The sequence below is a fragment of the Schistocerca cancellata genome, chromosome 5 (assembly GCF_023864275.1).
Source record: "Schistocerca cancellata isolate TAMUIC-IGC-003103 chromosome 5, iqSchCanc2.1, whole genome shotgun sequence".
Classification (NCBI taxonomy): Eukaryota; Metazoa; Arthropoda; class Insecta; order Orthoptera; family Acrididae; genus Schistocerca; species Schistocerca cancellata.
In genome coordinates, this window is record NC_064630.1 from 125921128 (window position 1) to 125936464 (window position 15337).

Below are 15337 nucleotides of genomic sequence, written 5' to 3' on the forward strand. Positions count from 1 at the left end.
TTAGATTTGCTTTATATTGTTAAATATTTTTACGTTATGAAACCTCCTGGCAGATGAAAACTGTGCGTCAGACTGAGACTTGAACTCGGTACCTTGCCTTTTGTGGGCAAGAGCTCTACCAACTGAGCTACCAAAGCACAACTCACACCCCATCCTCATAGCTTTACTTCTGCCAGTACCTTGTCTCCTAAGTTCCAAACTTCAGAGAAGCTCTCCTATGGACCTTGCAGAACTAGTGCTCCTGGAAGAAAGGATATTGTGGAGACTTGTGGCTAAGCCAGGAAGTTTCATATCAGTGCACATTCTGCTGCAGAGTGAAAATTTCATTCCAGATTTTTACATTAGCAGGTGAAAACATATGCTGTCAATTGATATATAACTTGATACTTCAGTCATTCTCCTGTAACTCACTGTGTGTATCAGAACACTTTGGCATACATTTTCAGCTCTTATGTCACAGTTATCATTACTTTTACACCCACAGTAATGAGTATTCATGTATGCCTTGCTACTCCATGTATCATTTGTCTTCATACACACTCATACATTCATACATAAGTATACCTCATATCAGTGGGGTCCTTCCAGATGCAACATAAGACCTCATTTTTCATAGAATTTTGAAGCTAAATTAGATTATATAATTAACTGTTGTGTCATTAGGTAGGATCCGTTTAAGTAATTTCACCTTTTGAGCTCTTTAATGTAATTTTCAGCAGCTTTTCGAATAGAGCCAAATAAATACTTACAGAATGCTATTGTTTCGTCTCCCAAATGTTTATAATTATTACAGAATTTATATTTGTTTATACGTCAACAACAGAATTTACATTATGAAACAATTGCTGATTTCACCCTATAACAAAAGATAGTAACAAGGCACAATCAAAGTAAAGTAGAAAACCAATTACATACATAAAACTAAACACAAAATTAGATATGATGTTATATTCTTTAAAAATGAGGCCCAGCCTTTCTCTTTTATGTAAATGCAGATTATATCTATGTATGTTAGTGGTAATTGGCTAAAAGTGAAAAAAAAATTCTACATCTTTATTATTCATGTCAACATATTTGCAGCCCTCTCCCACTTTTATAGTGTGTAACACAGCGGTGAATAGCATAAATACTTCAGTGCAAGAGAAACAGCATGCTCTAGTTGAGTTTCTAGCCACACAAGGGTTCATCCACACACAGAGCACACTCTCCTTCAGCATGACAATGCCAGACCACTCACAAGTGATGTGACATCTGCAACAATCCGCCACCTTGGGTTCACTGTCATTGATCATTGGCCACAAAGTCCCATCTTGGCCCCACCTGATTTTCATCTATTTCCAAAAGTTAAAGAACACCTTTGAATACTTCATTCTGATAGTGAAGATGCAGTGCAAATGGAGGTGAGGTTCTGGCTTTGTCAACAAAGTCAAGCATTGTACAGAGTTAGTGTCAACAAACTGCTCTCTCGTTGGGAGTCATTGTTTGAGTGACTTTTGTAATACTCTGAGACATTATGTGACACATGTCATAATTTCTAGAACAAGGAATGTGAAAATTGATTTTTTATGACAACAGATTATATCTGTAATATGAATATTAATTCTGGATTGAATAATATGTCACGCATAAAATATGACGGTCATTTGAAAAGATCTGCACACTGTAAAACAGAGCTGAAGAAAACAATTTGTTTAACAAAATTCCTTTATAGGCCTTCAATATAATCTCCATTCTTCTTTATGACAGCTTCCCAGTGTTTTGACAACTTTTGTATTCTGGATAGGGCACCTTCACTGCTGAGCTGTCTCATTATTTGGGTCACATTACTGGAAGCTTCATCAATTGTCTCAAAACATTTTCCATGGAGTTGTTTCTTCAATTTGGGAAACGATTCAAAGTGTGGTGGGCTCATATCAGGACTGTACAGTGGGTGAGGAAGTAGTTTCCATTCATAATGTCGAGCATTTCTCTACATGATAGAGCAATAAGCGGTCTCTCATTATCATACAAAATGAGGACACCAGGTGCAGGCATGTCAGGCTTTCTCTGCCAAACTTTCAGACACAAAAAACTTTACAGAAACAACTTGTAGCATACACCTGTTACAAACGTCCCCTGTGTCACTCTAGCTGTAGCTATGACTCCATTCATGGCATATGCAAAGATTGTCATCAGTTTCATTTTTGATGGTTGGTGGCAGAATTTTTTTAGGTATGGAGAGTCCAAACTTTTCCGCTGTGATGACTGAGACTTCAGTTCTGGCTCAAAATATCCTATCCAGATTTCATCAAGCACAACAGTCCTTTTCAGAAACTGTTCTCCTTCTGTTCAATACGATTAAAGAAATTTTTCTGAGATTCTTTTGCAACTTGCTTTCTGCTCTTTACTCAGATCATGAAGAACCCATCTGGAAGCAACTTTTCTCATCTTCAACTTTTCAGTTATGGTTCTGTAAACTGAAGTGACAGACATTTTGGCCTCATGTACAATTTCTTCAGATGTTTTCTGTGGATCCTCTCTCAAAATGTCATTAAGAATAACCTGAGAGGTGTAGTCTGTTGCAGTTTGATGGCCTTCCACTTCTTGCACTGTTCTCAGTGCTTACTTGATCTACACAGAAACAAGCAGACTACGTGATACTGTGCTGCGATCTACACTATTACCACACACCTCTCTCAAAGCATTGTAAATTGCAGTTAGGCTCTTTCCATATAGGGATTCGATTTTCATGTAGAAATGCTGGTCACTACTAATGATCTGACAGGACTCAGTTTCAGCTTCCATTTTAAAACACAATCATGACACAGCCATATGAACCAGCAGACACAAATATGACCATCACGCCTGAGGTCCCACTCACAACTGACATGAATTTCAACTTTGTAATGACACTGTAATGGTCAGACAAGTGCAGTGTGCAGAACTTTTGACATAACCGTTGTTGATATGTAATACATAAGTTGCAGACAGTGACATTCTACTGTAGTCAACCTTTGCATAATAACTAAAATAAATGTGGGCCATTAGTAATGGACCTATACCAATTAACTATGAACATAGAACAAAAAAATATTCAAACATATCTTGTGAATTTTTATTAAATGTTTTACTGAAATTATTTCATGTAAATTCAAGTTATGTTCAGCTGTATACTACTGTAACTACGATAAAGGAAACTGAACAGAAATATGTCAAAGAACATGGTAATGTAAAATTTGATGTATAACCTCACCTTGAATATTATCGATAGGTTTGCATCTCTGTTGCAGGGATGTACTGATCACATGGAGGAGACACAAAGTTAGTGCACATGCCAGAAAGCAGTCTTGAAGTAGGCCATTAAAAGAGTGAGATGCAGTTAGTGTAGTCTGCAGAGTCAGAACTTTGAGGAATTAATAGTTCTACTGTAGTAAATTCAATATGAAAAGAGCCATACTAAGTCAGTAAAAGATTGACCAGTGCTAAATGTGAATTTTATTTTGTGTATGAAGTTCATTTTTCATAACTACCATTTGAGTGCAATTGTGTGAAGTACTTTCATGTGCGCTCAAGTAAAACTGTATCTAATCTATCATCTGACACAAGATTGATATTAAAGTAGATGTACTGTGAGGTTAGTGTTAGCACAATGACTTATTCACGTGATATTCATTGGACTGTTGCCTGGAAACATGTGTCCTGTCAATGCTCTTGGAAGAGAGCTATGGCGGTAATGTGGCTCTGTTGTTGTTTCCACGTAGTGATTTGCGAAGATGGAAAAAAAATCAAGATTTGAGCAGTGATTAAGTACTTCATAAAGAAAGGTATGAAAGCAAAGGACATTCATGCCGATTTCCAGAATACACTGAGGGATTCTGCTCCTTCATATTCAACTGATGCCAAGTGGACAAATGATTTTAAATTTGGTTGGGAGAGCTCAGATGATGATCCACGCAGTGGTAGGCCAAGATTTGTCACTACTCCAGAAATCAATGCGAAAGTGCACAAAATGGTCATGGAGGATCGCCGATTGAAAGTGCATGAAATTGCACATGCTTGCCAGATGTCATCTGAAACAGTATATCACGTTTTAATTGAAGAATTAGAAATGAAAAAGTTATCTGAAAGACGGGTGCCACGACAAGCCAATGTGCGTCCGCACACATGTGCCGTCGCCATGGCAAAATTACACGAACTAAGTTATAAACTGTTACCACACCCGCCTTATTCACCTGATATGGCACCGTCAGACTTCCATCTCTTCCCAAAACTGAAAATTTTTCTTGGTGGGTTAAGATTCACTTCAAATGAAGAACTGATAACCGGAGTTGAGAACTATTTTGCAGGCCTGAAGGAAATTCATTTTTGAGATGGGATCAAGGCACTGGAGTATCATTGGACCAAGTGCATTAATCTACAACGAGAAGTTTCAGTGGTGTAAGTACATTTTTTCTATTCTGTTCTGAGAACTTTTCAAACCACCCTCATACCAGCTACAATAAATTGTCTACATCACATGCAGTGTGCAGAGTATACACTGAAGTGATAAAATCGATGAGATATCTCCTAAAATCATTCAGATCTCCTTTTGCCCGGCATAGTTCAGCAGCTCAACATGGCATGGACTCAACAAGATGTTGGAAGTCCCCTGCAGAAATATTGAGCCACACTGCCTCTATAGCCATCCATAAATGTGAAAGTTTGGCCGGTGCAGGATGTTATCCATGAACTGATCTTTCGGTTACGTCCCATAAATGTTCGATGCGATTCATATCAGGCGTCCAGGTGGCCAAACCATTTACACAAATTGTCCAGAATTTTCTTCAAACCAATTGCGAGAAATTTTGGCCCAGTAACACAACATCTTTATACAGGAACATGAAGTCCATGAACGGTTGCAAATTGTCTCCAAGTACCCAAATACAGCCATTTCCAATCAATGGCCAATTCATTGGACCAGAGGTCCCAGTTTATTCAATGTAAACTAGCACACACCATTATGGAGCCACCATCAGCTTGCACAGTGCCTCGTTGACAACTTGGGTCCATGGCTTCACTGAGTCAGTGCTACACTTCAACCACAGCCCATTAAAGACAAAGTTTGCTGCACTGCCCTAATGAATACATTCGTCATGTGTCCTACATTGATTTCTGTGGTTATTTCATGCAGTGTTCATTGTGTCTTAGCACTGTCAACTTAACACAAGCACCACTGCTCTCAGTCTTTAAGTGAAGGCCATCAGCCACTGCATTGTCAGTGGTGAAGGGTAATGCCTGAAATTTGGTATTCTTGGCACACTCTTCACGCTGTGGATCACAGAATATTGAATTTCTTAATGACTTCCATAATGGAACGTCCCATGTGTCTAGCTCCAACTACCACTCTGCATTCAAAGTCTATTAATTCCAGTCATACAGCCACAATCACATCGGAAACATTTTCACATGAATCACCTCAGTACAAATGACAGATCCACCATTCCATTGCCCTTTTATACCTTGTGTACGCAATACTATCACCATCTTTATATGTATGTATTGCTATCCCATGACTTTTGTCACCTCATTGTAAATGCATGTAATGGTACATCAAGAGGATAACATGTATACAAGTACTTGATATCTGTTACATGGAGCCATATTTAAGAGCAACCACAAATCGAAATCATAATTTATTGACCATGTACACTAAAGGCCAACATTGAATTCTTGCATAGTTATATTTTTGTAATAGGATGCAGATAATTTAAGGTTTTTCTAATTTGAACAATACAAAACAAATATGTTTACTGTTTACTGCTGAATGAAATCTTCTCTTTTGACCCTTCCATTTTACGTAAATTTATTTGTACACTGTGGATGTCCCATACTGTAGCGCCTGGACACGTTTCCTGTCTGCTGGAATCATTGCCATAATATTGAGATAACACTTTGTGGCACACAGAGGGCCCGTACTACGACCTGCTGTGTTTGTCGAGCCTCCAGTCGCCCTAGTATTCTACCCCTCATAACGTCATCAATATGTGTTCTTTGAACCATTTTCAACACACAGTCACCATTAGCATGTCTGCAAACGTCTGCACACTTACTCGCTGCACCGTACTCTGACATGCACCAACACACCTCTGCGTATGTGGACTGCTGCCAGCACCACTGTGTGATGACCGCAGGTCAGATGCACCGCATGGTCATACCCCGAGGCGATTTTAACCCGTAAACCGCCCACCAGAGTGTTGTTTCACCATGTATCAGCATCATCCTTAAGCATGAGTGTAGGGTTAATAGTTTATTAGATTCATGCAGACAGAAAACTTTAAAAACTGCACAGTATTTTAACTGGTATAGTATTACCTTTAACACTGTATATTGGTGCAAATGTGCATGGTGGTCAATGGGAGTTGGTGATGTGAACCGTTACTGCTGATTTGAGATTGTGAGATCATGTGTGTTTGTGTTTACAGAAGATATAAAAGGCTGAGAGATGAACTGTGAAAGACTAAGTTTAAGTAACAATAGATATAGACAAAAGGAAATTAGATTCTGTTTGGGTTTGTGTGGCAATTTATGTTGGAGATATTCTGGGGATACCAGACGGCTATTCGTGACATCAGAGTAGGTGGGGCTCAGAGTCTGCAGAGCAGTGTGGCATGCCATGGAGCTCCATCCATGGCAAAGTTCTGTGATTGTGGGACTTGGTAATGAGGGAGACACATAGATAGTACAGAATTCCATTTGACTCAGAGGCATCATGAGAGTCTATTCATGTTAGTGGCTGCAAGAAGATATTGGTGATCATAAGTTAAACCAATTTGTAACTGGAAAAATAAACCATTGTCTGCAAACCTACCAGTGTCTGTTACTGTGCAATAGTAGTCATTTCACAAGAGAAGTCTGGTGGAGTCCGAAACAAGTAAGAAGATCATAGCAGAAAGGAGAGAGCCCTCGCAACTGACAATAACAACTCATATTTTAAGATACTATAAGAGCTTTCCAAGTTAGAGTTTATGCTTTTATCCAAAGGATCTGCATTACTTTTCAAAATTTAAGTTAACTACTACTACTTCTAGGTCAGTACAGATTTCAAGTCAAAGACTTTCACAATATCATTAAACTTCCAAGTGGATGATTTAATGGTAAGTAATGGTTAGCTGGGTGTATTGCACTACCACAAATTGTACTAAAGAAGAAGGAAAATCAGATATAAAGAGTTGGTGTTCATCAACAGCCAATCTCTTATGTGTCATTATGTCTTCAGTTACTAATTGCCTATGTGTTGTAACTGCAACCGGGAAGGTCGCGGGATAACAATGACGGAAAGCGCGGCGGGAACCGCGGATAGGCCCGTGAACAACAACACAACGGGAGAGGACGGACACGACCAACAAAGGACAAAACGAATACAACAAGGTCGAACAACAGAGTCACAAGGAAACAAACACATCCACTTGTACACAGAACAAGGAAGCAAGCTGTCTAACGCGAGGTGAGGTGTCAACCGACGTAGTCGAGATTAGACTGGCTGGCTGAGCGAGAGGCAAGCGCTTAAGTACGCTATCGAGGGCGCTGCTATTGTCCGCTGGGACCACGTGTTCCACTGTGGCACTCTCACACTGAAAGCGGGCCAGGAGGCGCACGCCGCCACAGCTAACGGCGCGATGGTGCAGAGACCTCTATGGGTCTTCGACGTCCATGACGTCTGGCGCGGATTCAAATTCCGCGGTACACGGTACCAGACTATGTATTACCTAAGTCATGGTTTTAGGCACACGTGATCATTTCAGGAATTCACTGGTTAGTTATTGTGTACAAGAAACAGTTCTTATGTATTTAATTTTTTCGTATAACCAAAAGCAATTAACTGCCTTACTTTATTTTATCAAAGTAGTTTCTTCAAAAAAGTATTTATTTAAATTAATGAGAGTGATTAATTAACTCATTCATTCAAATGCATAATACTACCTAGCTGATTGAGATTTAAAGAAAATTTAAGTCAGTGTCAAAGTGACTAGGAGGAAGCGAGTAAGGACTTTTACACTCAGTTTCTCGGTGACAAGACTTATTATAACTAATGTAAGTCTGATCAGACTTTTTGCCTTGTCAATTGGGAAAACTAATTCACAAGTTGGGTCATGGTATTTTCACTATAGATTTTGGTGATATGGAAGTGAAGGGTAAGAGCCATTAGAGTGTTCTCAGCATTCATCTTTGATGGTGCACACTGTTTATCCAAAATATGTCTTACCACATTGCCAAGGACTCTGATATACCCCACCCCCCCCCCAAAAACCAAGGTCATCTTTGGTGCTTCCCAGTAACGCTCATGTTTTATTGGGTGGGTGAAAGACAAGCCTTATTCAGTGATTTTTCAGTATGCCCCCAATTTTTCCTGACATTAAGCCAGTGAACAGTATAAACGCAGAGATTGCCACTTTTTCCACAACTTATTCGATCTCCACAGGTTCTGCTGTAGTGGTAGGGTGCAGAATGCACCTAATCTGCCATTCTGAGTAACCATTTTTCCAGAACACAGTTCCATACACTGTGACCAAGGGTGTCATCCGCTCTTGATCTCCAGGAATAATAGACTTCCCTCTGTCTCAGTCTCCATAGTGAATCTGATGTTGGGATGTATGAAGTTTAGATGTGCAAGGAACTCATTGAGTTTTGTCTCTTCTATGAGGCCAGATCACAAAAGTGTCATGAACATAATGGAAATCCAAGTGGATTTCCATTTGGATGGCTTCAGGACTTCTTCCTCAAAGGGCTCCACATACAGATTTGTAACCACAGGTGAGACTGGGATGCCCATTGCTATTTCCTCCATCTATTCATAGTATTGTATAATAAGTAGAAAATATATGGAAGCAATGATGATATGCCTGAAAAAGTCAGTGGTCTCTGAGTCACACTTCTGACCAATGACTTCTAGCAACTCTCATAGAGACATCCTGGTGAATAGCAAAATGACATCAAACCCCACTAGGATGTCAAAGTCCTTCAGCTTAAAGTTGTAAATATTTCACAAAATCCACAGATTTGCAGACATGAAGCAAGCTTTTACCCATAAAGGGATTTATTATGCTTTTTAGATATTATGCTAGCAAATACACTCCTGGAAATTGAAATAAGAACACCGTGAATTCATTGTCCCAGGAAGGGGAAACTTTATTGACACATTCCTGGGGTCAGATACATCACATGATCACACTGACAGAACCACAGGCACATAGACACAGGCAACAGAGCATGCACAATGTCGGCACTAGTACACTGTATATCCACCTTTCGCAGCAATGCAGGCTGCTATTCTACCATGGAGACGATCGTAGAGATGCTGGATGTAGTCCTGTGGAACAGCTTGCCATGCCATTTCCACCTGGCGCCTCAGTTGGACCTGCGTTCGTGCTGGACGTGCAGACCGCGTGAGACGACGCTTCATCCAGTCCCAAACATGCTCAATGGGGGACAGATCCGGAGATCTTGCTGGCCAGGGTAGTTGACTTACACCTTCTAGAGCACGTTGGGTGGCACGGGATACATGCGGACGTGCATTGTCCTGTTGGAACAGCAAGTTCCCTTGCCGGTCTAGGAATGGTAGAACGATGGGTTCGATGATGGTTTGGATGTACCGTGCACTATTCAGTGTCCCCTCGACCATCACCAGTGGTGTACGGCCAGTGTAGGAGATCGCTCCCCACACCATGATGCCGGGTGTTGGCCCTGTGTGCGTCGGTCGTATGCAGTCCTGATTGTGGCGCTCACCTGCACGGCGCCAAACACGCATACGACCATCATTGGCACCAAGGCAGAAGCGACTCTCATCGCTGAAGACGACACGTCTCCATTCGTCCCTCCATTCACGCCTGTGGCGACACCACTGGAGGCGGGCTGCACGATGTTGGGGCGTGAGCGGAAGACGGCCTAACGGTGTGCGGGACCGTAGCCCAGCTTCATGGAGACAGTTGCGAATGGTCCTCGCCAATACCCCAGGAGCAACAGTGTCCCTAATTTGCTGGGAAGTGGCGGTGCGGTCCCCTACGGCACTGCGTAGGATCCTACGGTCTTGGCGTGCATCCGTGCGTTGCTGCGGTCCGGTCCCAGGTCGACGGGCACGTGCACCTTCCGCCGACCACTGGCGACAACATCGATGTACTGTGGAGACCTCACGTCCCACGTGTTGAGCAATTCGGCGGTACGTCCACCCGGCCTCCCGCATGCCCACTATATGCCCTCGCTCAAAGTCCGTCAACTGCACATACGGTTCACGTCCACGCTGTCGCGGCATGCTACCAGTGTTAAAGACTGTGATGGAGCTCCGTATGCCACGGTAAACTGGCTGACACTGACGGCGGCGGTGCACAAATGCTGCGCAGCTAGCGCCATTCGACGGCCAACACCGCGGTTCCTGGTGTGTCCGCTGTGCCGTGCGTGTGATCATTGCTTGTACAGGCCTCTCGCAGTGTCCGGAGCAAGTATGGTGGGTCTGACACACCGGTGTCAATGTGTTCTTTTTTCCATTTCCAGGAGTGTATGTACAAGCCCTAATGATGCTGACTATAGCGCATAACTGCGGCTCCTCTTTGTGGACCTTATGAAGTTCCATAATGCCTTGGTGGTAAAGGTCCTCATCATAACAAATTCTTGATAACTCTCTCTGGTAAATCCAAGTCCTTGAGAAGTGGCCTAGTCTTGTTTTCCACGTTCTTGGAGAAGTCTGTATCGATCTGTTAGTAGGAGTCATAGCTAACAGACCCTCCATTTTCTCAGTGTAGCCCTTGTGCCTGAGGACAACAGGAGTTCAGTTTGTCAGCACACCTGACAGTGTCGACATGCCTAATCATTGAAATATTTTGCCCATTGGACAATAAAAACAGGCAGTCCACCCTTGGACTGTTTTATCAACATTAACTATGAGGGTGTGCTGAAAAGTGGTGCCCCCAAATATTTTATTCTGTTCTCAATATCAGTTGAGGTGGTACACATCATGCATATTACTTTGTCAAGTTCCTCACACTGCTGACCCAAGTTGCAATCCTCTGCTGCTAGAGGGCTCTGAATTGTAGTGCATAACATGGCGGTGTGTAATGTAAAAACATTTGTGTGTGAGAAACAGCATGCTGTAATCGAGATTCTAACCACATAGGACAGTTCATCCCCTTCAGCATGACAATGCCTGACCAAACACGAGTGCTGTGACATATCCAATAATCTGATGCCTTGGGTTCACTGTCATCAATCATCCTCCATACAGTCCTGACTTGGCACCACCTGATTTTCATGTGTTTCCAAAAGTTAGAGAACACCTTTGAGGACTTCACTTTGATAGCACTGAAGCGGTGCAAGTAGAGGTGAGGTTGTGGCTCCACTGGTAAAGTCCAACATTCTACTGTGATGGTATCAACAAACTGGTTTCTCACTGGGAGAAACATGTTCATCATCTGGGTGACTATGTTGAGAAATGAAGATGTGGAATGTTAATAAAGCATGTTTTATTTAAAAAGCTTTACAAGTCTTCAAGTAAAAAAATTTGAGGCATTACATTTCAGCATGCCCTTGTACTACTATCATTACATCATTATACAGATGATTATAATTAAAGTTAAACTTACAAAACGCTGTAGATAGAACACTACTGGTCAGAACAATGTCAAATTGCAACGGAATATTATCAGAGAAGGGGGAAAACATATGGCAGAAGAAAAAAAAGAAGTGTGGAAATTGATCAATAGATTGCGCTGTGTGTGTCAGAATATGTAAATGAAACATCTGTCATGTGCACAACCCAATGAAGTTGGTATAAATACACTGGGTACACGGCTCTTCCTCCTTTCGCGTATGCGACGTTCGCCATGACTGTCTCAATACTGGATCACACACTGCTTGTAAAGCTGCATTACAAGAATAATGACTGTACACACATTGCTCTGCAGAAGTTACGGACACTGAAGCATTTGAAGAAAGGCTTTGGTCCAATGACTGCCGTGGTTCTGGAGAAAATGATCCGGAAATTGGAAAAGACGGGTTCTTTTGGTATGCAAGCTGGTAGAGGGAGGAAACGAATTGGTTCAATGTCAGTGGAAGCAGGGGCCACAGAAATGCAGGAGGAGATGAGTGGTGTGCAAATGTGTAGTGCATGGACAACTGCCCGAACATTGGACATACCCGTGAGCACGGTGTGTAAAATCTTACAAAACATCCTTCGTTGCAATCCATTCAAAATTAACCATGTGCATGAGTTGCTTCCTGTTGACCTGCCAGCAATTTGCTTTAGAATTTCTTTATCGCACGGAAGTGGACACTGATTGGCTGTGGAAGATTTTGTGGATGGACGAAGCCCACTTCCATCAGACAGGATATGTCAATACACAGAACTGTCGAATCTGGATAATGGAAAATCCACACACAAATCAACCAGTACCACTTCATCCTGAAAAGGTCACTGTGTGGTGCGGATTTACAGCATCATTTATCATAGGGCCATATTTTTTTTGAAGAGACGGGTGCTTTCCTATTACCTGTACTGTCACTGGTAATTGCTGTGAGTGTTTTTCACGCAACTACATCATTCCAACTGTCCAATAGCGTGGATGTGTGGATGGGATCATTTTTATGCAAGATGGCACACCTCCGCACATTGCAAAATCAGTTAAGCAGCTGCTGGAGCACCATTTTGGAAATGCTACATTTATCAGCTGCCATTTCCCTACAGCCTGGCCATCCCAGTCACCTGGTCTTAATCCGTGTGACTTCGTGCTGTGGGGCTATCTGAAAGATGTTGCATTCAGTGTTCCAACTGCAAACTTAGCTGCATTGCACTACTCATTCTGAACATGGACCCAGAAACACTTCGATCAGTTGTGGAACATGCTGTTTCTCAATTTCAACTTGTTGCAGAAAACAGTGGACAGCATATCGAACATGTCTTGTGCCAGTCACGTGGAAACTGATAATCCGATTTGATTTTGATTGATGCTTTTTAAGCAGTGTTTGGCCTCAGGACAGTTAAAAACCTATGTGAGTGATGCTTTTTATGCAGCTCATGGCCTCAGGACAGTTGAAAACCAATTTTTCCCACCCAATGTGATATGCATTGCCGTGGTGGATGGGCTTATGTAACTAACAGTATCACACATGTAACACATTCACACTGAGTAGTACAGTTTGTTTAACATCAAACATACACCTTAGGCATTGTTGTATGATTCACTTGTCATTTTTAGTCGACCACTATTAAATTATGATTCTTACAGTGCCATCTATTGCTACATTTTGTAACTACTTATTTTTCTTCTGCCATATATTTCCCCCCTTCTCCGATAATATTCCGTTACAATTTGACATCATTTTGACCAGTGGTGTTATTTCTACAGCGGTTTGAAAGTTTAACTTTAATTATAATCACTCTGTATTATCTGACATTGTTTCTTTTCTTTAGTAAATGTACTGAAATGACTTTCATTTACATCTTCGGCAGCAGTAAAGTGAACTGGAGTACTAAACACTTATTCTCAAGGCTTTCACTCAGATGTAAGCATTAAACAATATTACTCACCAAGAATCTTGCGCTGCTTGTTCCTTCATCAATTGCTCCAACTAAAGGACCTAATCTTCCCGTTCTACCCATACTGCCTGAAACAAAAATTGAGACTTTCATTAATGTGTATAGCCCTGCAATACTATCTGGAAAAGAGTAATGTCAAAAACTGCAGCCTCATAAAAGTTTTAATTGGTAATTTTATTTTAGAGCAGAGCACAAGTTATCAAGTTATTACTTCAGTTGCAAAAAATGTGCGCTATCATGCTTCTTTATTACCCCAATTTCTGATGTTGCAGTCAATGATGATACTAACAATTTTTTTTTTTTTAAGCTTGCCTAAAAGTCCTCTTCATGTGTGAGTACAAATCTCATATGCTCATTGGCTGGACTCCAACCAAACTGTGAACTAGACAGACTGTGGACCACCTTTTATGTATGTGATTGTTTCCCAGCATTTACAATGGTATTCAATTAATAGTATGCTCTCTAAGTGCTCTCTTTATTGGGACAATGTCCACCCAATACAAAAACTTATTGAAACAGATTTGCAATAGAACTTTACTGTCAGTACAGCCACTGTTATAAAAGGTAGCACACAGCTTATCCCATTCAAAGCTGGTTGGCACCAACACAGGAAGTACCCGAAAGCTGTGCTTGACACATGTGAGGAAGAGAGCTAAGCAAGCAGTCAAAATCTCATGAGAAAATAATAACACCAGCTTTACTGCAAACGCAGAAATCTAAAGATATGAAAAAAAAATTGGTATGCCACTAAGAAAGGAATTCTAGAGAAGAGATTACACATCAAATGGAACTGAATGATAACCATGCTCCACACTTAAACTACCTGGATAGTAAGATAAACGATATACTGAAATAGACTGAAAATGCCACCCCCTTTCACCCACTGACCTAACACTGACAACTTTTACAGACATAAAAATTTGTTATTGTGTTACCTGTGTTTCCTTAGAGACTGTAATCTAGAGAGTAAGTAACAAAATGTACTGAAGGGGCTCCTTAGAGAGAGTTTTTAATGTTTACAATAATATACCAGTATATGGACTCACTAAGTTTGTTTGGTGCTGCCAACAGAATTTCTTTCTTTTTTTTTTTTTTCCGACCAACTCTGATAGCCAGAGCACAACAAGGAAATCTGTTTTTCATAAAGATTTTAGTGTTTCCTCAAAATCAGAGTCTAGAGCTGTTACACACTGAAAATGCTTCCCTTCTCAATGTATGAGGAAAAATCAACAACACATATATTTAGGAAGTGAAACCTTCTACATAATTACTGTATTTTTATGTTGTAAATTAATATCTCAATCTAATTACTAGTTTTGAAAGAAATTCACCACTGCTTTAATGAAAGAAAAGACATGAACATAGTATAAACTAAATTTGGCTATATCTGTTAATATGCCACAATTCTACTCACAACAAAACCAGCAATCTGTCTGCACCTCTACACACATGTATACACAAAATGACAGGTGCTAAATTTCTATCATTACTTTCGTAGTTCAATGTGATTGCAAGTCAAGCTTATTAACCTGTTATTTCATTATCCTGAAAAGTACTGCAGTGTTTTTTATACTTTTATATTCAAGTTATTTACTTTTTCTTGGATTTTTTTGCTTGATAAGAGCTATAAAATTAAGCTTTGTGGTATGTGAGAGCATTACTCAGAAAATATATATTTTCAACAAACATAGGAGATACTGAGACAGATATATACATTCTTGAAATTTGTGCCAACAGATGCATGAGAATGTAGCAAGACCAGTTGTGTACTTTTGTCAAAATGGCATGGCCAGACAT

At 40.7% G+C, this 15337-nt stretch overlaps 1 protein-coding gene across 7 annotated transcripts in view; it reads right to left on the minus strand.

The window, feature by feature from the left end:
* The window catches only part of LOC126187795 (glycerol kinase), a 228508-nt gene that overhangs the window by 156601 nt on the left and 56570 nt on the right, over window positions 1-15337 (minus strand). For 5 of the 7 annotated variants that reach the window (XM_049929072.1, XM_049929073.1, XM_049929074.1 and 2 more), the window contains exon 2: window positions 13532-13608. In XM_049929072.1, coding sequence (XP_049785029.1) covers window positions 13532-13608 — 77 coding nt within the window. Of the gene's footprint in view, window positions 1-13531; window positions 13609-14954; window positions 15090-15254; window positions 15277-15337 lie in introns of those variants that run through there. The other 2 variants (XM_049929076.1, XM_049929071.1) reach the window with 2 other exon arrangements.